At 45.3% G+C, this 22,939-nt stretch overlaps 1 protein-coding gene across 1 annotated transcript in view; it reads right to left on the bottom strand.

The window, feature by feature from the left end:
• The window catches only part of PDZRN4 (PDZ domain containing ring finger 4), a gene marked incomplete at its 5' end in the record, with an annotated part of 229,183 nt that extends 227,517 nt beyond the window's left edge, over positions 1-1,666 (bottom strand). Inside the window, one exon of the mRNA XM_082239554.1 lies at positions 1,034-1,666. Within this exon, the coding sequence (XP_082095680.1) occupies positions 1,034-1,666 (633 nt within the window). The remainder of the gene's footprint in view (positions 1-1,033) is intronic.
• Between the last annotated feature and the right edge of the window lie 21,273 nt (positions 1,667-22,939).

Raw genomic sequence — 22,939 nt, 5'->3', positions numbered from 1 at the left:
AAGCCTCAGGCACTGACAGCAACTTCTGGAGCCAAGTCCTTGCAAGCCCTAGTTCAGGATTAAACCCTGCAGCAACAAGGCTTAGGCCTGTTGGGTTGCAAGCTCTCCTCTTTATGCATGCTGCACCTGCTGGCCTTCAGGTGACGGGGAGTAAAAACCTCAAACCAGATCCCCCTTATAAAACAAATTAAGCACCACCAGTTATCGAGGAGCAAGCTGAGAAGCGGTTGACAAGAGTTACTTCACCAAGGTGAGCTGCTGAGGAACAGGGCAGACCTGCAGGTCACCTCTTAGAATTGTAGAGCTGGAAGGGACCACAAGGGTCATCTAGTCCAACCCCCTGTAACGCAGGAATCTTTTGGCCAACATGGGGCTTGAATCCTTCACTCCAATAAGTTGAGCCCCCCCCCCCAAGTTGATGGGCACTGACCTTCAAATGGCGTGGGTGCACCCCATCATGTGATCGATAAGGCAGGGGACCCCATATTTTATTCAACTTGGCAACGGTGCCCCAAGCTCACGAGTCAGGCTCTACCAAGTGAGCCATCTTCTTCCTCAAAGAGCTTTAGTGGATGGGACAAAAATAGTCATCCATCTTCCCACAACAGCCACCTTGGCAGCCCAGCCAGCTATTTCCAAGAAGCCCGAACACAAGCTGAGCAGGAAGGCGACAGTCCTACCCTGCCATTGCCCCCTATCCTGGTTCCTACCTTTCAGAGATCCACTGCCTCTGAATACGAAGGCGTCCTTTCGCCGACCCGTCTCACCTGCGAACCTCCCCGCGTCAGCAAAACTGATGCAGCCGCTGAGTGTCGACTCCACCTGGCGCTTGGCAGAAGGCACAGCGCCCACGACAGTCCGCTACAGCCTCCCCCAACCCGGCGCCCTCGGGGGGGCTGCAACCTCCACCATCCCAGCGCGCTATTCATTGCCTGAGAGGAAGGAAGGAAAGTCTACCCCTAAAGGGCCCTTTGCTCCGCCAGGAACGCGCAGCCTAACCCCCCCCCCCCTAACAAACAGCGCCCCTGCTCACCTCGGGGCCGTCGTGCCTGCCGCTGAGGTGACGGACGTACTGGCTGAACTTCTGCTTGTAGCGGAGCGCCGCCAGCTGCACGTCGCTCTGCAGCGCCGCCAGCTGGCCGAGCAGCGCCCACTCGCTCTCGCGCCGCCGCTGCTGCAGCCCGGCGCCGCCAGACCTCCCGCGCAAAGCGCTGCTACTTCTGCGGCTCGCGCTGCCCTCGTCGCCGGCGCCAAAGCCTTCCTCCTCCTCCTCGTCGTCCTGTTGCTGCTGCTCTTGCGGTCCTTCGCCGCCGCCGCGCATGTGCAGCGCCTCGCGACGGCGGCACCTGCCCGGCGCGTCGGCGCAGCCCTCGACGTGCGCCGCCAGCTGGTGGAGCGGCACGCGCCGTCGGCAGCCGCCGCGCGCCCGGGAGTCGCACTGGGCGGGCAGGCGCAGCACGAGGGTCCTCCGCGGCGCCCCCCGGTGCAGCTCCTGGCGGGAGATGGGCCGGCAGCGCAAGGGGCACAGCCGACGCCGCGCCGCCCAGGGCAGCAGGCAGCCGGCGCAGAAGACGTGGCCGCACGGCGTCGACAGCGGCTCCTCCAGCACCAGGCCGCACAGCCGGCACTGCAGCGCCGGGTCCGCCGGCTCCGCATCCAGACCCATGGCGGGAAACCCGGCGGCGGCGGCGCCTCCTTCCCTCAGCGGCCGGTCTCTCGCTGCTGCTGCTGCTGGCGGCGCTTGCGAAGGCGGAGGAGCCGAGCGGAGAGGGTCTGGCGCGCGAAGCGGAGCGAGAAAGGGAGCGAGGTCGCCGGTCGGAGTTTTGGTTTGAAGTTTGCAGTTGCTCGCCAGAGCTTCGGAGGCGGCCGTATTCTGCCGAATAGGCGCTCCCTCGCAATGGCTCTGCTCTTTCTTCCCTGTCATCACCTCCACCCTTCCGTTGCTGCTGCCGCTGGGGAGGAGGAGGAGGCTGGCTCGCCCCGCTTTCGAGAGATGACAGACCAGCCCTCTTGTTTACATCCCACAAGCTCCAGAAATGAAGGCAGACGCATCCCTGCCGGCAGAGCGTGTCCCTATCATCAGGATAGAGGATGCACCTTGAAGGACTGATTCCTTCCGGTTCTCCGGCCAGCTGATTTCTATGGCAAGGTTTACTTTGCCACCAGAATCGCCACCCATGCCCTGCCTGGCTCCAAAGAGTTTGCAGGCACTTCCGAGTGTCTCTTCTCCCCACTTCTAACAGGAGCTCCCTGTGCTGCATTGGCAAAAGTTTTTGAAACTGCTTTGAAGGAAGAGCTTCCGTGTTTACTTTCAGCCACGCCACTCGTTTCTTATGTATGCTATGCATAGTGAGTGATAAGGGCAGGTGGTGCTGTGGGTTAAACCACAGATTGGAAGGTCGGCGGTTCAAATCCCTGCGACGGGTGAGCTCCCGTTGCTTGGTCCCTGCTCCTGCCAACCTAGCAGTCCGAAAGCACGTCAAAATGCAAGTAGATCAATAGGTACCACTCCTGCGGAAAGGTAAATGGCATTTCCGTGCACTGCTCTGGTTCGCCAGAAGCGGCTTAGTCATGCCGGCTACACGACCCAGAAGCTGTACGCCGGCTCCCTCGGCCAATAAAGTGAGATGAGCGCCACAACCCCAGAGTCAGCCACGACTGGACCTAATGGTCAGGGGTCCATTTACCTTTTAAGCCGTTTCTAAACCCACCCTGCTTGGAGTGTGCTCTGTCCCATCATTAATAAAATCATGTTTTCCTCCGGGCTTCCAGGCTGGAGTTGGCCACAGTACCACTGAGCACATGCAGAATTCCTTACCTGCACTGCTATATAAGCACCGGGGATTAACAGAGGGCTTCCAGATCAGAAGCCAGATTGAGGCAAAAAAACCCACATCATTATAATAACAGATGAAGGCTGGTCAGACTACCCCACCTTTTTGTGGTTTTGGTTTGGATGGTTTATTTGTTTTTAGCCAGTATTTGTCTCCCCCGCTTTGAGATAATCTGGCTGGGCTTTTTTTCCTGCCTGATCTCTTGTTTGTACAGTTTTCCAGCTGCACTTGGGACAGGAAACCTATTTGCTGAAAGGCTGAGGTTGGGAGCTTGTGTAGGCAGCACATCCTGATTGGAAAAGAGAGTGAGAGAGGAAGGGAAGGGCTGGTCTCTCTGCAACAGGAACCTGTGCTGCCTTCCATGCTGCTTTCTTCTGCTGGCCTGCCCCAGCAAAGCACACACCCTTCATTAGCAGGGTAGGACTTCTCTTTAAAGCCCACACGTGCACACTTATGTAAAGGCAATAGCCTGAAAACACACTGGGTTATTTAAGGCTGCATTGTGAAACTGGAACTAAAAACACAAAACTTCTGCCACCTTGTTCTCTGCCTCTGCGTTTCTCCTTTGGCTTGCCTTTCCCCTTTAGGGTAAATATAATTAGACAAGGTGTGATTTGAGCAAGAACCCGTGGCTCACCAAAACATCATCCTAGAAGTTTATTGCAAGCATCAGCACTTAGGCTATATGTTGAGCAATATGTTGAGCCTATGATGATGCACAGACCACATTCCTCTCTCTCTCTCTCTCTCTCTCACACTCTCTCTCTCTCTCTCTCTCTCTCACACACACACACACACACACAACACCAAGAAAAGCTTGCTTGACAGAGGACAGGATGCTCAGACTGGGCTGAGCCTTGGTGCCTCACCCTTTAGAACATTTATTTATTTATTGAATTTATATTCCACCCTATACCCAGAGGTCTCAGGGCAGCTCACAGAATAAACCCAGAACACAAAACCTCAAAACATGAGGTAGCCACCTTCTAAAGTAGGGGAATGAGGGGAATCAACGCTGTGTCCTCCAGATGTTGTTGAACTATATTGCCAATGAAACCATGTTAGCTACCCCTGCTTCAGAAATTAAGAACAGGGATTACTGGTCCTTGTTTTTATATGACTGCTCCTTAGTCCCACAGAATTGTGCAATGATTTCAGGCACAGGTTTCTCTCTGTGTGTGTATGTGTGTGCACGTGTTTGTTTTCATTTATGATCTGACAAAACCTAAAGGGTACAGAAAAAATGCAGATATCATGCTAAAACAATGCACTGATTTGCAGCTCTGCATAAAAGGAAGGGGGAGCAAAGGGGAAAAAAAGAACGCCAAGTTTTTAAAAACGTTATTTCGCAGAATCTAAATCATAACAATTACAAGCATAACAGGAGTCATAAGCAATAAAGACAACGTCAAAATGTACACAAACTGAACAATTTCCACATAAATAATAAAATATAAAATCAATATACAAAGAATTAATATTGATAACGTCAGTAGTCCCCACCACCAACACAACCCACTAAACATTACTCCAGTCCAAGAGTCTGTTCAGCAACCTCAGCTTTTGTAGCTGAAGTCAAGTCAGGACACCCAAAGGACAACTGCTCCTTGGGAGCAGTTACATGCCAAGGCACAACAGCAACATGCTTGCTGCCTACATTCTGCATTACATATGCAAATAGTGCCCTTCCTGTTCCCACAGCAAGCATGTCTAGTGAGATGCATCACTTCAGGACTTCAGCTAAGTGTCAATGCTCCCAAGTACTGTATATATTATGAGTTTTGTTTTGTTTTATATTTTTGCCAGTGGAAACTTTTGAACATAAGAGGAGCTTGGTGGATCAGCCACTAGTTCAGCATCCTGTTCTCAGGGCAGCCAACCAGATGCCAGTGGAAAGCCTGCAAGCAGAACCTAAGCACAAGCACAGTTTCCTGCAATTGGTATTTGGAAGCACTACTGCCTCTGACAGGGATGTGGGTGGTGCTGTGGGTTAAACCACAGAGCCTAGGACTTGCCGATCAGAAGGTCGGCGGTTCGAATCCCCGCAACGGGGTGAGCTCCCATTGCTTGATCCCTGCTCCTGCCAACCTAGCAGTTCGAAAGCATGTCAAAGTGCAAGTAGATAAATAGGTACCGCTCCGGCGGAAGGTAAACGGCGTTTCCGTGCGCTGCTCTGGTTCGCCACAAGCGGCTTAGTCATGCTGGCCGCATGACCTGGAAGCTGTATGCCGGCTCCCTCGGCCAATAAAGCGAGATGAGCGCCACAACCCCAGAGTCGGCCATGACTGGACTTAATGGTCAGGGGTCCCTTTACCTTTACCTTACTGCCTCTGACAGGATGCAGAGCACAGCCATCATGGCTAATAGCCATTGCAATGCTTTTATGTAAGCCACCACCTGATGAATTTTCATGGCTTAAACAAAAAAAGTTCTATGATGGGTTGGAAAATTATTTTAAGTCTTGGGTAATCACAAACTTCAGCTGGTGGAAAGGACAGTGAAACAATTTGTTGCTGTTTGGATGCAAAGGGGAGGAGGAGGAGAGAGAGAGAGAGAGAGAGAGAGAGAGAGAGAGTCAGCCAAAGGTTTCGCTAAAACGGGTAACTTCCTTTGTGGGGGAAATCTGACACAGGATTAGTGGTTGTGTTGCTGCTTTAAGCATTTGCTTGCACACTTGTAAATAAGCAAATAATTGCAATTTAGGCACCGTGGCCAAAATCCAACACAGAGTAAGGCATGCGTAAGCCCATTTTGTTGGATGTTAGCCCACAAGTCTCCAGTGTTCAGGAAACAGATTCTGTAAGGAGATTGGCACTGGATTCAAGGAAGTTGGGTCAGCCACGCACACTTTTTTTGACTATTAAAATGCTTTGTGATGAGATTTGTAAAACTAACTAATATACAGAACCTCTTGCGTGAAATGTAAAAGTCGCTTGCTCACAGCTTCATTCATAAGGAAAAGCAAAAATGCTACACATCTCTCTTTAGATTCTGTACATCGAGGTAGCCAGTGTGTTGCCTTCTAACTGTTGTTGGACTACAGTTCCTACCAGCTACAACCAGCATGGACAATGGTCAAGGATGATTAGAGTTGCAGTCCAACAACTTGTGGGCACCACATTGACTGATTCATTGTATGTAAAGGCCCTAGATATGCTCAAGTGCCTGAGGTCCACGATTGTGAAGGTCAGTTCTCTCCCTCACTCCACAACGTAACATCTGGAGAGTATGATGGCCCCCACAAGAATACAGAAGTTGGGCATCCCTGTCCTAAGTGTGGGGGGGGTAGGAAATATGGTTAATAAATGTCAGTCTACATTGCTTAGCCTCAGCCGAGGTCCTGCCACCCAGTTGCCAGAGCTATGAATCATTCGGTAATTAATGCCCTTCATACTTGGCTTCTTTGTACATCTGCGCTTCATATTTCACAGCCTCCACTAGGCTGTCTTCCACACATAATCTGTAGGACAAACTCCTTTTATTTCTCTCACACAGGCCATTTAGAACAGCATTCCTCAACAACTGCAACAGTAACTTCCCTTGATTAAACTCTCCCTGGAGAACTTGAGTGGGTGCTTTTTTGGCCTGGGTGCATATCTTGATGCTTAAAAGAACAGAGGTCAAAACAGTGGCCAGAATGCTCACTGGAGAACTGCACTGGGGGGGGGGATAATGTTTCAAGAGAGTAGGGGAGGATATTTTCACCTAAAATACCATTAAATAACCCGGTAGTTTGTTGCTCTTACAAAACCAAAGAGGAGGATAAGAAAAGCCACTATATATGTCCTGTCTATTAGCACACCATTCATTTTTCACTCTCTTTCAAGGTCAACAGCCTCCAGAACATGGTACTGTGGGGTTACTAGTCATCCCTGTGGCACTGGAGAATCACTGCCATCCAGGTGTGTGGGCATGAAAGGGGGGCGTCGGAGTTAACAGACTTCTGGAATGGAGGAAGCACCTGGTAGCTTACAGAAGGATAAGGCCCAGGTGAATTTGGATTGGCTTCCAAGTTAATATGATAAAAGCCACATATGGATCATTCACTTCCATTTTTTAAAATAAAATCATAGAATGGGATTTCTGATACATGTCCATTCACCGTGTGGTCTAGCTTGACATGATCACAATGCCAAACAAATCACACCCTGAAAGTTGTGTCTGGAGCAGGTGCCAGGAGGAGGTCAGCAATAAATCACATGGAGTGAGTTAACTCTTTATTAGGGGAAACAATGTTGGCTCAGGAGTGCTAGGCAAATGTGCACAGCAACTCTTCTCATTAGATATTGCCCCATGAGGCAGTTGAGACTAAAAGTTCCCACCTACCCACAGCTGCCTAAGTCTCTTCCTCACATACACCCATCCTTCCCAAGCAGTCTGAGACTATGCCAATGTGTCTGTCTTTGCTCCTCCCTCTTCATACCTCTTCTGGTCCTTGGAGACCAGTAGGGATGAGAGTTTGTCTTAGCTTCCACCTCTGATTCTAATTCTGGAATTCTCTCTGCCACCGACTCTCCCTGCTCACCTCTTCTGACATCTCCTCCTCCCAGGCTTCTCCCTCTTACCACTCAAGATTGTCCCACCACCAATCTCCAGGCTCTGAGCCTTTGTCCCCAGCTGGTGCCTCCCACCATTCTTCTGTGTCCAATCAGTCCATGACAGTTGTGCCTTTACAACAGAGAATGTGTATAGCAAGCTCATTCTTTACAAAGTTAAAATTACTGGAGGAAGATCCAGTTGTGGGTTACTGCTGGGATTTTTTTTTAACGTGATGCTACTGAGAGTTTAGGAATGGAATGTAACCATTGGTCAGTTCTTACACTGCTACTTCCTGATGGCTTTATCCTACAACACTCCAAAATAGGAACACAGAAGCCATGAGGAAGAGTGTAGGATCACGTGGGAAGATTGTTCTTATTTTTTTTTGCAACAGGTTGCCCATCTCAATATATTCATTTTTCAGAACTGGCCTTTCCACATGCTAAGTAAATTATAACTCCGCTGTCTAGAATAGGAATGCAATTCCACCAGTTTGCCATTAGAGGTTGCTGCCTAATCCAGTTTTAATAACCCAAAGTAGTTTGCATCTTTTGAAGTGCTTTTTCCTGCAACAAAAAAGTTAATAGTTGTAAAAACATTAACAGGATATAGACAAGGCAGCTGTACATATTGGAGAGGAGCAATGTGAAGTTCCACAGTGCTTGCAGTGAAATGCTGCCTCCTCCTATCTCTCTCACACACAGTCAAGTCAATCATTTTATTCGACCGTCAGTAAAAAATACATTTGTCAGTACACAGTTAAAAACTCCAGGAAGATTTTAGAACTTAGTCAACACTAAAATGGGCTAAACAGACAGCCCCATATCAATACAGCTCTCACACACAAAGACATATTGCCTCCATTTACCCTAAAACATACTTGAGTGATTCAGAAAGCATTGTCAGTGTTATGTAGAGTTTGATCCAACACGAGCCTAATTTTTAGGGATTCGTAGGAAACGAGGCAGCAGAAAGAGAAAGCAAGCAGCCTTTTGGTAGTGCAGGCAATGGAATAAAACTTGTGAAACTGAAATATGTGAGTGCAATAAAATGTTGCAGTGTGGTGTTCACCTGTTCAGGCTTCCAGCCATGCTATCTTCCAATATACTCTCTTCCATTCTACCTCTTATTTTTATGTCCCACCACCATAAAGGAAATTCAACATTCCATAGCCATTGACCATACTCAAGTGCTCAGTCACTGAGTTATTTGGGTTTTTGTTCTTCTCTGTGTTGCCAATTCTAAATATTGTTAAATACATCTGTAAACCTTGTGGTTCTTCTGAGCTTAATGATATCTGCTGTGCTGCTGCTGCCATGCTGTCCCCATAAGCATAATGTTTTCCCCGAAACATTACTAATAGAGAGAATTATATAAACATGATAAAGGTTGATAAACTATATGTCTATTGCAACAAAGCACAATATCTGATGGGCTCATAGAGCATCATTTCAAAATGTTATAATAATAAGAGTACCTTGTTATAATACGTCCTTTCCTGACATGAATATAGTAAATAATTTCTGTCATGATAGAAACATCCCAAATTCTGTAGAACAAGTGCTCTGTAAAACATAGCCAGCCTCACGTTCTTTCTAGACACCACTCATGTTGTGCTATATTGTTTTTTTCCCAACAGTAAATAAAAATTTCTTGGGACCAAACAAAACAAGACATTGGAAGGTATTGAAGTGGTTCTCATGCATATATTATTTTAAGCAGCCCCCCACCCATTGTATTGGAGAAGTGGCTTGGGAGGAGGGGATATATAACACCCCAACACCTCTCTCACCCCAGTTGCTCTTTGTCCCATAGGGAAAGCTGTTTGAGATCAGGAAAATGATGTAAGAAGCAAGGATTAGACATCATGTCTTCTTGGCAGGGCTGTCCATCTTGAATCAGGAGTTAGGCCTGAAGAGCAAGGCAGCGCCCAAGGACAAATTATAGGATACTCCTTCTATCCAAATCTTTGGGGCTGGTGCTTTGAAAACACAACAAAGCTCAGGTCAAAAATATTGTCCCTATGTACCCCATTAACAAAATCAAAGGCTGTCCAGAGTCCAGATTGTCACAGGAGGCAGAGAATCCATCTTCTAAATTGGGTAACTTTAGGCAAATGTTCAGGTTACCAGGCATTTGCAGGATTGATGCATTTCATTGTGTATGTACAAAGCAGGTGTAAATTGTACCTTTCAAATTATGCACCATTAAAATTGTGCAATAGGTAGTTTTCTATATAAAGAACATGTCAAAAAGAAAAAAGAAAAACATGTTCAACCTTTGTAATGAAATAGGAAAATTAACACTAGTGAGATTGGTTTCCAAATAAATGTGATTACAAAGATTATGGTTAATTCCTGCCCCCGCCCCCAGGACTTGGCTGTAAGAAGCAAAGGCTCTTTTTTCTTCAATATTTTTTCTTCAAAATATCATTTAGTAAAAATGTGCCCCCACCCCCAGTTACTCTCTGTATTGAGTCCTGGCACAATTGCATACACGGAGATTTGTGTGGCAGCCATTAAAACAGTATTCTGTGAATGACAAGTGGGTGACTCTGTATCTTTTGTGATATTTAGGCTGAAACTTGGGGAGTAAGCTTGAATTTAATGGGATTTCGCTGTGGTCTAAACCACAGAGCCTAGGGCTTGCCGATTAAAAGGTCGGCAGTTTGAATCTCCACGATGGGGTGAGCTCCCATTGCTCGGTCCCTGCTCCTGCCAACCTAGCAGTTCGAAAGCACATCAAAGTGCAAGTACGGTAGATACATAGGTACTGCTCCAGCAGGAAGGTAAACGGCGTTTCTGTACGCTGCTCTGGTTCGCCAGAAGCGGCTTAGTCATGCTGGCCACATGACCCAGAAGCTGTACACCGGCTCCCTCGGCCAGTAAAGCAAGATGAGCACTGCAACCTCAGAGTCGTCCGTGACTGGACCTAACGGTCAGGGGTCCCTTTACCTTTACTTTACAGTAAGCACGCACAGGATCATCTGAAAACATGCTTTACAGATAGAAAACAAACAGCAGCAAAAAGTTCAAGCTCTTTCATAACAGTCACCATGTGCAGAAGCAGTGATGTAGGGAAGATTCTTCGGACAGACAATGCCAGGGGTGGGGATGGACTTCTGCAGATATACCCATGAGAGCTTTTCTCCGGCATCTAACTGACCAGAATACTCAGCTAGATGGGCCTTCAGCTTAATTCTGCAGGACAGTCTTTATGGGCAGTGAAGTGATTTTAATAGTTCTCTTAAGTATGAATTAGGGCAGATCCAAACCATACATTTAAAGCATGTTCCTTCCTCTAAAGAATCCTGGCAGACATAGTTTGATAAGGGTGCTATGAATTGTAGTTCTGAGAAGAGGGGAACTGCAGTTCCCATTATTCTTTGGGAGAAGTAATGCACATCAGGTGTGCTTTAAATGTATAGTGTGCATCTGCCTTTGGTCAAATACTACTCTCTCTACTTACTCCAGCACAGGAACTAGAAATGGATTTTATTTAGATCAATGATTCAAGAAGTATCACTCAACCTGTATTGGGGTTCTGTTTCCCAGTCCTATAAATTGTCATGTTAATACAGTAAAATGCTGTTTAGCACTGGACTAGATATCAATGTGGGTTTTTAAAAATAAAAAATTAAAAAGGTATAATAGCTCTGATAAAACATACTTGCCTCTTTAACTGCTGCAAACACAGATGTTATTCAAAGTGTTAGGCAACAGTGTAACTGACTGTGTAGGGAGAGAAACAAACATTTTGGTATTTCCTGAAATACCGGAAAATAGCTTTGCCAATATTATAGGAGTTTTCCATGTTAAATCTTCACTGACAATATCCTCCCCCAACTTTGTGCTAGGGAAATGTGGGCCTTGGAACTTTTATCTGTTGGAAAGGCTGTAAAAATATTGTTTCTTTAGCACCATCGGTGCATATGGCACTTCACAAGCAAAATACGAAAAGGCAACACACACATAGACAAGCTCTTCCCTTCAGGGGCATCCCCCCCCCATCTCAATTCCAGCAGCGAATGAAACAACCAAAGGATAGGAGGAAAGTGAGATGGAACTTTGACAAGCAGGAACAAATGCAATTACACTCACCAAGGTTGCAATTGCATAGTCTCATTATGCTTCTAAAAAGGCATGCATAGGATTGCAGTGTCAACGATCCCTTGGTGTGGAGGGGCAAACTCTATGTCAAAGCTTCCCATGTCCTGCTGGCTCACTGTGGTCTGAGTGAGAGGTGGGGGCTCCTTTTTTATATAACTTTATTTGTTCTTTCCCCCCTTCCATGCCAGTCAATGGGAGGGAAATATGTCACTTCAAGGATTGGCACAGCTGAAGGTGCCTCTTGGAGGCAGGTCAAGGAACTGAGGATTCTGCTGTGGATCCTCAGCTGCCCCAGGAATGCCCCCTCCTGCTCCCCAAACAGCAGCAGGACATCTGTGAATGTGGACCTTTCCACAACTGGTCAAGAATGTGATGGACCTGCCTTTGTGCCAGCAGAAGAGCTTGGGTCCCAATGTAGATGTTTCTCAGAGCACATCCAACTAGCTGGCACCCACCTAGGTTAGCTAGCTCTCCTTTGTAGAATGATGGTGGAAGACAGGGATGCTTTGAAACATTTCCCTGTCAGCCCATTTCCCCAGCCCTAGGTTCCCTTAGTAAAAGGTTGTCTGGACTTCATAAATGTCATTCTATCGATAGAGATCATTTGCCTACACAAGCTACCCAAGATAAATATTTTCTAAGGCTTCAGAGCAGAATATGACAGATGGAAGAGATCAGCAGCTGCCTAGAGAGGTAGAAATGGGCAATTGCTTCCTGATAGCAGGAGAGGAGGATTACTAGTTTTGCTTTCCTATGGTCAGTGGAAGGTGACTTCTTGAGGCAATGCAGAGTGGAAAGAACAGTTTGCTAAGTGGTTAGAGAAAGGTAGATTAGAATACCTGGTTCTGTGGTTTACCAAAGCTAGATAAATGTGTGGGCTTCCAGAGAGGAGTCCACAGGTGCTTTGCTTCTCCCTGGTCCTTTTTACTGAAACACTGTACTAAGCTAAGTCAAGGTTTGGCTTACTGTGTTGTCCAAACCAGGACACTTGCTTCAGCTCTCTCCTCATTAATCATGAGCTGTGGCCAAGTTTTAGTCTCAGTTAGCCATCGTTTGGCTTACCATCTCATGAAAAGCAGCTCAGTGCCTGAGGCATTTTATTTACAGTTTGCTGTTGTAAGGTTTCTCTGTCTTGCTTTTAGGATTTGGTATTCTGGTCATCTGTCTCCTGCGAAATCTCTATGTGGGACAAGAAGCTACAGTTAGAACTGGATATGGAACAACTGATTGGTTCCAAATTGGGAAAGGAGTACGGCAAGGCTGTATATTGTCTCCCTGCTTATTTAACTTATATGCAGAATTCATCATGCGAAAGGCTGGGCTGGATGAATCCCAAGCCGGAATTAAGATTGCCGGAAGAAATATCAACAACCTCAGATATGCAGATGACACAACCTTGATGGCAGAAAGTGAAGAGGAATTAAAGAACCTTTTAATGAGGGTGAAAGAGGAGAGCGCAAAATATGGTCTGAAGCTCAACATCAAAAAAACGAAGATCATGGCCACTGGGCCCATCACCTCCTGGCAAATAGATGGGGAAGAAATGGAGGCAGTGAGAGATTTTACTTTCTTGGGCTCCATGATCACTGCAGATGGTGACAGCAGTTACGAAATTAAAAGACGCCTGCTCCTTGGGAGAAAGGCGATGGCAAACCTAGACAACATCTTAAAAAGCAGAGACATCACCTTGCCAACAAAGGTCCGTATAGTAAAAGCCATGGTTTTCCCAGTAGTGATGTATGGAAGTGAGAGCTGGACCATAAAGAAGGCTGATCGCCGAAGAATTGATGCTTTTGAATTATGGTGCTGGAGGAGACTCTTGAGAGTCCCATGGACTGCAAGAAGATCAAACCTCTCCATTCTGAAGGAAATCAGCCCTGAGTGCTCACTGGAAGGACAGATTGTGAAGCTGAGGCTCCAATACTTTGGCCACCTCATGAGAAGAGAGGACTCCCTGGAAAAGACCCTGATGTTGGGAAAGATGGAGGGCACAAGGAGAAGGGGACGACAGAGAATGAGATGGTTGGATGGTGTTCTTGAAGCTACTAGCATGAGTTTGATCAAACTGCGGGAGGCAGTGGAGGACAGAAGTGCCTGGCGTGCTCTGGTCCATGGGGTCACGAAGAGTCGGACACGACTAAACGACTAAACAACAAAATTCTGGTCATTCCTGGTAGTTAAGACTCTTCCATAGGGGTAGAAAACTGTCCAGAATTTGGAAGAGAGCTTTTGGAACAGCACTAGCATAAGTCTCAGCTCTGTGGCTCTGTAGCACTCAAAGACAAGTGCACCAACGTCCACACAGACTTCAGGTCAATAGATGCTTCCCATGACTTGAGAATGAAGGCCTGGGGTAGGTCAGCTGGTAGAGCATGAAACTCTTAATCTCAGGGTTCGGGCCCCACATTGGACTAGATGACCCTCGTGGTCCCATCCAACTGTATGGATACTTTCCCATCTGTAATCCACTCTGGATGAACAGAACTGTCAGGTGTTGTGAGGCATATGCTGCTGTTTTTGCAGTACTAAAACAGGACCACATTTCAATGTTTTACTAATTAGTAATGACATATCAATCTCAGAGAGCCAAAGGCCAGTGGGGTAGGGGTGTGGGAAGCAATGCAACAACATGGCAATGTCTTGGGATTGAAATGGCTGCAACATTATTGATTACAGGTGTCAGTAGGCTCTGGCATAGGCACTGGGTATGTATCCTAAATCAACTGCCTGATGACTTCATCAGAGTTGATCCTGGGTTGAGGATCCCCATGTGGTGCACATCAAATATGGGCAATCCCTCCAGGATGCCATTTGAGGAGTTCTATGGGTCATTAGAATCCTTCACCTTGGGCCCCTTTGCCAAGGTACTCTGATACTTTCATCAGGAAGAGGAGGGTAGGGCTCCTTTCCCACCCCTCTGTTTAGACTAATGATTCTCCCAAAGCCAGCAAATTGGGGCAGCTGCTGTAAGGTAGGTCAACCCTCCAAACCAGCCCAATTTGTCTGCAGGCAAATTCCTCCCCGGCCCCAGCGACCAAATAACTCCACAGCAAGGACATGCACATGTGCTGCCCACTTACGTTTGGGCAGGGCCAAACGTACAGGGTGGGATACCTGTTGCTGATTGCACAGCTGAAGGCAAGTACAGCTGATTTAGATCGGCTGAGTGAAGCCAGGCAAGGGTAGACTTCAGCAGGTCTGCAGTAAAGGAACTGCCTCCTAAACTGGCCATGATTGGACCACTCAAATTTAACTTGAAGGAAAGTTCCGACACTCCCCATGGCCTGTATATTTTATCTCTAAAAGAGAGATACTTATCATGGTCTACCTGCCCCCCTGCCCCCCTGTTTTAAAATTGACCCTTGTTTTTTAAAAATTGGATCACATTTCACAAAGCCATCTGTGCTTTCTACTGATAGGAATCAATTATGTTCTTGGCAAGTTCTGCAAAGTGCATGTGTTTCTGATCAACATTGCATCACCAAGGTGAACAGTTTTTTTTCTTTTCAAAATCTATGATAGCCAGCAACCTAATATCTCACTTATTAAATTCTGCCATTTCCTTTGCATTGAAACCAGTATATGGTGACTGTTTTAAAATCTTTGTAGCTATGGGTGGCTTCCAATGTTGTTAAATATTGTCAAATCTAATACCGTCCCATGCCAAAAATTCAAACACCCATTGTCAAAAATTAAATCAACTATCAAAGATGCAGAATACAGATATCTAATATCCAGCACATTTTTGAGCCTGCGGATTATACGCAAAGAACACCTGTTTCCATAGAACATCCCTATTGCCCTACTGGTCTTGCATATTTTAACCAGACATTATGGAGGTTGTTTTCAGCCATGTGTGCTTGTGTGCTTCTCAAACTGCTCTGAAAGGGATTAAGCAGTGTGTGTGTGTGTGTGTGTGTGTGTGTGTGTGTGTGTGTGTATTTTTACCCCACCTTTTTCCCTGATCGGACTCAAGGCAGCTTACAGACAAAAACAAGAATCATAGAACGTGAACCGAATTTCTCCTCCATCCTTTGACATAACTATCTACAGTTACAAGTGAGACTTAGAGCAGAGTCTGCCTAATGCATAGGTAGGCAAAGTAAGGCCTGGGGGCCAGATCCGGCCCAATCGCCTTCTAAATCTGGCCCACGGACGGTCTGGGAATCAGTGTGTTTTTACATGAGTAGAATGTGTCCTTTTATTTAAAATGCATCTCTGGGTTATTTGTGGGGCATAGGAATGTGTTCCTTTTCCCCCTGAAATATAGTCTGGCCCCCCACAAGGTCTAAGAGACAGTGGACTGGCCCCCTGCTGAAAAAGTTTGCTGACTCCTGGCCCTAATGGTCTTCTTGGAAGTGCTTGGAAGTCACAATCCTCCTCTGGCAAAAGACAGGCCCTACTTCCCTGTTAGCCATTCCTTCCAAACTAATCCTGGATTTAGGCAAGAAAGGGACGGGCAGGAATGTGGTCTCCAGTTACCAAATATTTCTGGCTTTGCATGGATAGAGGAAAAAGCTCACGTTTCCTAGAAACCATCAACATTTCTTTAAAGAAGCTCATTTCACACCCAGAGAACAACAGAAGCAGAAAACCATGAAGCTGAACGAGAGGGCTGCCCAAGGCTGAAAGCAAGGTTTACTTTTATGTAGACACACACAGGATTGTGCTGCTATTTAGTAAACTTTATGCAGACTTCCCCTGATTGTGGGTACTTGTAATGAGCATTGGCAGCTTCAGCTGCATAGATTCTGTCTATTTCAGTGAACAGAGAAATCTGGGCTTGAGGTTCACTGCTCTTCCACTGACAGTCACCCAGCTCTAAGGCACTGGTGAATCTGGAACTAACAGCAGTGTAAGATACCATATCTGGCATATACATGTTGTCTAAATATTCCCTATGAGGCAGTTTTTCACTACCACAGACCTGGCATTTTGGAACTCAAATGAACATACAAAGCCCCTTAACATGTTAAACCAAAAGGTTTCATTGTTGTCACAATTCATTGACCACCTTAGTGTCTCACAGGGGGGCTTCTTACAGCATCTATTTGATTTGTCGGAAAGAAAATTCTGGATTAGATAGACCTTTAGTCTGATTTAGCAGGACTGTCCTTATGTATGAAGCATATCCTTTCCAAATGCTAATAAGTCAGGTGAAGTGAGTACACATTGTTCAATGCTATGTGTCATTGCTGATTTCAGGTGTGATATAGGACCCACAAGGAATTCTGCTTAAGAAGCTGATCCTGTGATATGGCTTCTTGGATAATAAACATTGTCTGAAATGTCACAGGAAGTGCAAGAAAAAACAACTTTCACTCCCACTGACTCATAGTTCCTAAACTTGGAAGTTTTGGAAAGACATTGGATCTGGAAGATATACTCCAAGTATTTTCTCCAAGAATGTTTCTAGATTACCCGTTTTGTGCTTGGGTTTTAAAAAGAAAGGGGAAAAGGCTTGTTCGGAACAAAGACATTTACATCTGCACAAAGATACACCCTGAAAGAAGAAATCAAGGGTACAATCTTATACATATCAATTTCAATGGGACTTTCTTCTGAGAAGGCAAAGCATAGGACTGTAATGCATATTTCACGCTAAGTCAGGAATGGGGAACCTACTACCATCCAGATCTGGGCAGTTCAACCTCTCAGACAAAGTAGGCCGCAAAAAAACAACAACAATTTTTTTTTACATAGAACCTGTGGGTTAATATTATTTAATATACAAATTTAAAATATTTAATTGAATGTATTTTAAAATGCACAAATAATAGATTCAATTTATTTATTTATTGAACAGATGCTCTACATGTTGTTCTGCAACTCCTGTCGCCATTGACCATGCTTGCTGGGGTTGATACAGGTTGGAGTACAACAACATTTGGTGGACCCAGGGGCAGAGGAAAGGGGGTGCAGTAGGGGTGGTCCACCCTGGGCGTCACCACTGAGGGGGGTGACAAAATGCCAGGCGGCACTCACTGTGGGGCCTGCAACACGCCCGAGCCACACGTATCTCATGGGAGTGACACAGTGGCTTGGGCATCCACAAGCTCTGCTCTGCCCCAAACGGTCCACCCGCCACCTACCCCTCAGCTGTAGTGCAGCTGAGTGGAAGGAGGCAGGCAGACTCCTCGGAGGCCCCACAGTGTGTCCTGCCCCAGCTTGCCTGCCCCGTGGGTGGCTAGCCCCACCCCCCATGGGCAGCCGCCGATCAGCTTGCTCCGCCGCTGGGTGGGCCACAGGTTATCCATAACTGCTCTATGGGCACATCTAGGCATAACAGGGAGAATAGTAATTAGGACTAATTGGGCTATCAGTGGTTTCTAGCCATAATGGCTCTCTTCTCTGGCTCCACTGTTGGAGGAAGCATGTCTCTGAATAACAGTTGCTGACTTATTGTGACTTCACCATGTCTTGGCTGCACCACCCACAGATTCACCAAACCTGGACCTGCAACTGACGTACAAAATGGGGGGGGCATTATGCAAATCATCCTAATAAGTGTGTTTCTCTGTTCACTGCTTTTGCATGAATCATTTGTTTCAATGGTACTTACTTGTGCAGGAGCCTTGCTGAGTGAATTGCATCTGGAAATGTTAAATATATATTCCACTTTGAAGTCAATAATGCTGAATGTTGGAAGATCAACCAACCATTCCAACATGTTCATTTGCAACTGCCATGAGTCCAGAAATTCCCATAGCATTATGCAAGTGCATAAAGAAGGGAAAAAATCTAACACTTCAGAACTGAGTTGCTCATCACTTTAGCAAATCATAGGTGCCTTCAATGTAGTACTTATTTGAGCAAGGAAGCATTAATCATTCACACCACTTAAATAAGGGACCTCATGTATGCAAGGCTATTCATCAGAAAACAAACTGGCTTCACATATTTTGCTGACTAGATAAGAGGTTTTGTTATACCGTACACATCAAAATAAGAACTTAAGTAAGGTGCAAAGATACCAAGTAAACTGTTTCTCATAAATGGCTGCATTTTAATCTACTACCATGACCATTTAACAAAAATGGCAATAGTAGACAACCCATTTTCCTTTATAAAGCAAGCAAGGAAAAAATAATGTTAATCTTTCTAGTGATACAACCAACAGGCTTAGAAACTCCTCCTTTACTTCCTTGCCCAGTTGTGGACCAAAATATTTTGCATCCTGAAATGGAGCCCAAATGGTGTCCCCCCCCAATTAAGGCCAATACTTTAGTATGTCTTGCTGCGCCATTCATGCACCAATTCTGACTTCTAACTAATGCCCCAACCTTCCTGAGTGGTGCTTCCTGATGCAAGTACCTTCACCCAGTTCTTACCAACATGGTCTGTTTGTTTGCTTGCTGGCTATATTTATATCCCATCTATCCTCCAAAGGGAAATCCACAAAATGCCATAATTTATAATTAAAGCATCTAAAAACTACAGCACTGAAACAAACCACAGAGCACAACGCCCTAATACTAGAGTGACAAGATTCAGCAAAGCTTGTTGCTGGACTGCAACCTTATCACTTCTCATACCAGCTTGGCTTTCAGCCAGTGAAATTTGGTAAATTGGGAAGCAACAGAGGCAGAAGGGCGTGTCTATCCAGACTGTTAAGAAATATAAAAGTTTTTACTGAACTGAAAATTAGAACAATTATAATTAACAATTGCAATTACGTGTCTTTATTGTTGTGCCAGCAAAAATAAATTATGCCTACTGCATGGTAGAATGACATATTAAAGGATGAATCATATAGAGATGTGTGCCACTGAATTGAAGCATGTATTATAGTTATTTTCCGCAGTTTAAAATTAGGCATTCTGGACTTAAATTCATGAGATACCACTCTGAGGAAAGTTGGCATGGGGTAAGATCTAGATGAGAAAGGAGGGAGAAAGCTGGTTGCCGGTAGAAACATGTTGTTGTTTTTTTAAAATGCACCTTATGTCCTACCTATTTTTTTTAAAAAAGAAACTCCCTGTCATCAAGAAGTCCAATTTAAAAGACATTAAAAGATACCACAATCCTCATTTCTAACCCAAATAAGAATAAAAACATTCAGATTATTAAGTAAAAAGATCATCTCCTAAATTGTTGTTGTTGTTTACAGAACAGCAACCAGAACTAATCTATCAGAAGTCACAGAACAGTTGGTCAAGGGCACTTGTAGACACCCATGTTTTGACCAGCCACTTGAATCAATACCCTGATGGGCTGGACCTGGTAGACCTCACATGGCATTCCAGAGGGTGGGCCGCTACAGAAAAGCTCTAGCTCTGGTTTCACCACCAAGCTGTGCTTCATAGGCTTGGGGGAAAGACATGTGGTTGCATCTACTGCTGTGCGAGTGGAAGTCTGTTGTGCCAGAGGAATGGCAGCACTGGATACCAACCCAAATAAGTTTTGGGGTCTGAAGTTGAGAATCATAGGAAGGTGCCATCTTCCATTGGGAGCAGCAGGAGCATTCCCTTCTCCTCAATGCAAGTAACAATTGTAGAGAAGCGCTTTTCATCAGGATTACAGGAGGAGCCAAAAGGATTGTGCCCCTCCTGTTCTCCCATCTGTTGAGATCCCAAATATTTTCAGCCCCCTCCCAAATGGTTTCATTGCAAGTTAAATGCTGATAGGCATTTAATAACACATTTAGTTTGACCCATAGACACCACCAGTCACTAGGGTACTGTGGGGAAAGTTCAGTTCAGTTGACTTTATTTCCAAAACCACTAATAGCAACTTCATACAAGAAGGCCTAATTTAGATGAGTCATTCTGACTTTTCAGTTTAGCATATCAGGATGGAAAAATACCTCACAATTATGTGGCCAAAGCTAGCATTATTTTTATGGTCACACTAATTTGGGCCATAAAATGGGCTTTGTTAAAACCCACATGACAGAAGGCTGTACCTATCAACAGTAAAACTTTACAACAACCCTTTAGTGCTTGTGCATTAGTCCCCATCAATTACATTGAAATGTATTGCATTTCTGTTTAAGGTATCCTTTGTCACCTTTTACATCTGTGCCTACAAATGAGCATCTACAAATTGTACAAATATGCACAATTTCATCTTACCTGGAGGCAGAAACTCTGATCAGCACCTGGGAGCTCCCGTTTTTACTTCCTACAGTGTTCCAGGGCTGCAGGAAATTAAAATGGAGGCTTCCAGCCCTCTCCATTCAGCGCTGATTAAAGACTCACTTCAGCTGCGCTTCTTGTAGGACATTCACAGTTCTCTGAGGAACACCTGATGGCTGCATAATCATTTTTATGCAGAGTAGGGAGAACTGGAGGCTATTTTCTGGAAGGAAAAAGAGACCCTTTCACTACTCATTCATCCAAGGGACCATCACATTCCTTGGCTGCTGTGCCTCTGTATTTCTGGATGTCTCCCAGGTCACAGTTGGGATGAACCTGAGATTTGATCCCCTTTCAGATCCCCCCAGACCGGCAGGAACCTCCTAGTAAACCACTTAAGCAGGGGGGAAATGATACAAGATTTCTCTCACCTTCCAATATAACCCTATAGCAAAATTCTGCTTTCCATAAAGTATTCCTTTTCTGAGACAGGCATGCTGCCTGAGGCCAAAAGTATGAACAGCTTGTTGTATTTCTCAGATTCCCCAGATTAATTAATAGGTTAATCAAACCTCTTATTTGCTCTCAAACAGAAGTTCTGGCCTTGTAAAAGCATGTAAAAACATGCAGAGCTTTATCTTGATATAATGTACCTTACCATACTGTACCATACCCACTATCATAGGGACAAGGAGAGGAAGAAGGTTACTTAAATGCACAGGTGTGTAAAAGATTAGGATCTTTTATGCAGCTAAAGTTATGAGGAAGCTTTACAGGAGAAGTCACCATCTTCTTATAGTTCCTGACTTCTTTAGAACTTTAACCCCAATCATGCAAATTAAAATACTAAAACTATTCAGCCATATATTGCTTGGAGCTAAACTTATTTAGATCATTTTATTCCAGTCTGTGCCCTAAAGCAATGATTAAATGAAACACATAAATGTGTTTTGGATCCTTGATTTTCTGAGACGAGATTTCCATTGCTTTAAATCTGTCAGTGCAAGATTGTTGTAATGCCCCGACATTATGATTCTCTTTCTGGCATGAATTGGGGTTAATTAAGTCAGAATTGAATTGAAGTTTAATATTAAACTGGCAATACTTCTCCCATTCTCTTAGGACTTGGCACAAAGAAAAATAAAATGGGAATAGACTGAGTGTGGGATGAGGTTAAAGGAATGTTTATTAACTCAAATGGAAAATACTGTTTACTATAGAGTCTTTTAGGTCACAATCCTATCCTTGAGTTACACTGGCTGATGGGTTATAGCATATGGTGGAAGCTCTGATATGTGAGCATACGTTTCAGGGTTTCATCTTCATGCTAGGTAAAACCAATCACCTCTCATATAGCTGCCCAGCATGGAATTTGCAAGGGTGCAGAAGGTAATGGGTTGGAAAACCCATAAAATGCTCTGGTCGCTGCTGCTGATCATGTGGTGGGTCTTCCTTGAGGTGTGTTTGACAAATCCTGACTACTGTACCTGTTACATACCTGTCTGTGGATAGCAAAGGGAAACACAAGGAGAGTAATAAGCAATGGTCAACAGCTGGAGCAAACCATCCCTGGATCTAGATGCATAAGAGTTGCTTGTGATGAGCTGAGATGGAAGATTGGTCAACACAAGCCCCCACAAGCAAAAGGACCGAGGAATGCTGACCCAAGCCATGCCATCAATAACCTTCATGGCACATAGACATTTTCTATCAAACTTTCACTTACAACAACTGGATTTATGGAGGTAATTTGCCTGAAGCAGAATAGGGGAGAATGCAAATGTATGGGAACATGTTGCCTTAATTTAATGAAAGGCAAGAGTTGCATGGTTGCGCCATCAAAGGGGACTTTTTGGCAAATGGAATGGACTGATGGGGAAAGCATTTATTGATCTTTTGTTAGGCCCTCAATTATTCAGGAAACATTAGCTCATGTTTTCTTTGGCCCAATATGGGGGCTGGTGCATGAAGCTAAAATACATTTTCCCTAGCTGAGAGATGGGGAACCCATGGCTCTGTAAAGTAAAGGTAAAGGTAAAGGGACCCCTGACCGTTAGGTCCAGTTGTGGACGACTCTGGGGTTGCAGTGCTCATCTCGCTTTACTGGCCGAGGGGGCCAGTGTACAGCTTCCATGTCATGTGGCCAGCATGACTAAGCTGCTTCTGGCGAACCAGAGCAGCACACGGAAATGCCATTTACCTTCCTGCCGGAGCAGTACCTATTTATCTACTTACACTTTGACGTGCTTTCAAACTGCTAGGTTGGCAGGAGCAGGGACCGAGCAACGGTAGCTCACTCCATTGCAGGGATTCAAACCACCGACCTTCTGATCGGCAAGTCCTAGGCTCTGTGGTTTAACCCACAGTGCCACCCATGTCC

The sequence above is a fragment of the Podarcis vaucheri genome (assembly GCF_965113315.1).
Source record: "Podarcis vaucheri genome assembly, chromosome: 10".
Taxonomy (NCBI): Eukaryota; Metazoa; Chordata; class Lepidosauria; order Squamata; family Lacertidae; genus Podarcis; species Podarcis vaucheri.
This window is presented reverse-complemented; position numbering and strand designations above follow the sequence as displayed.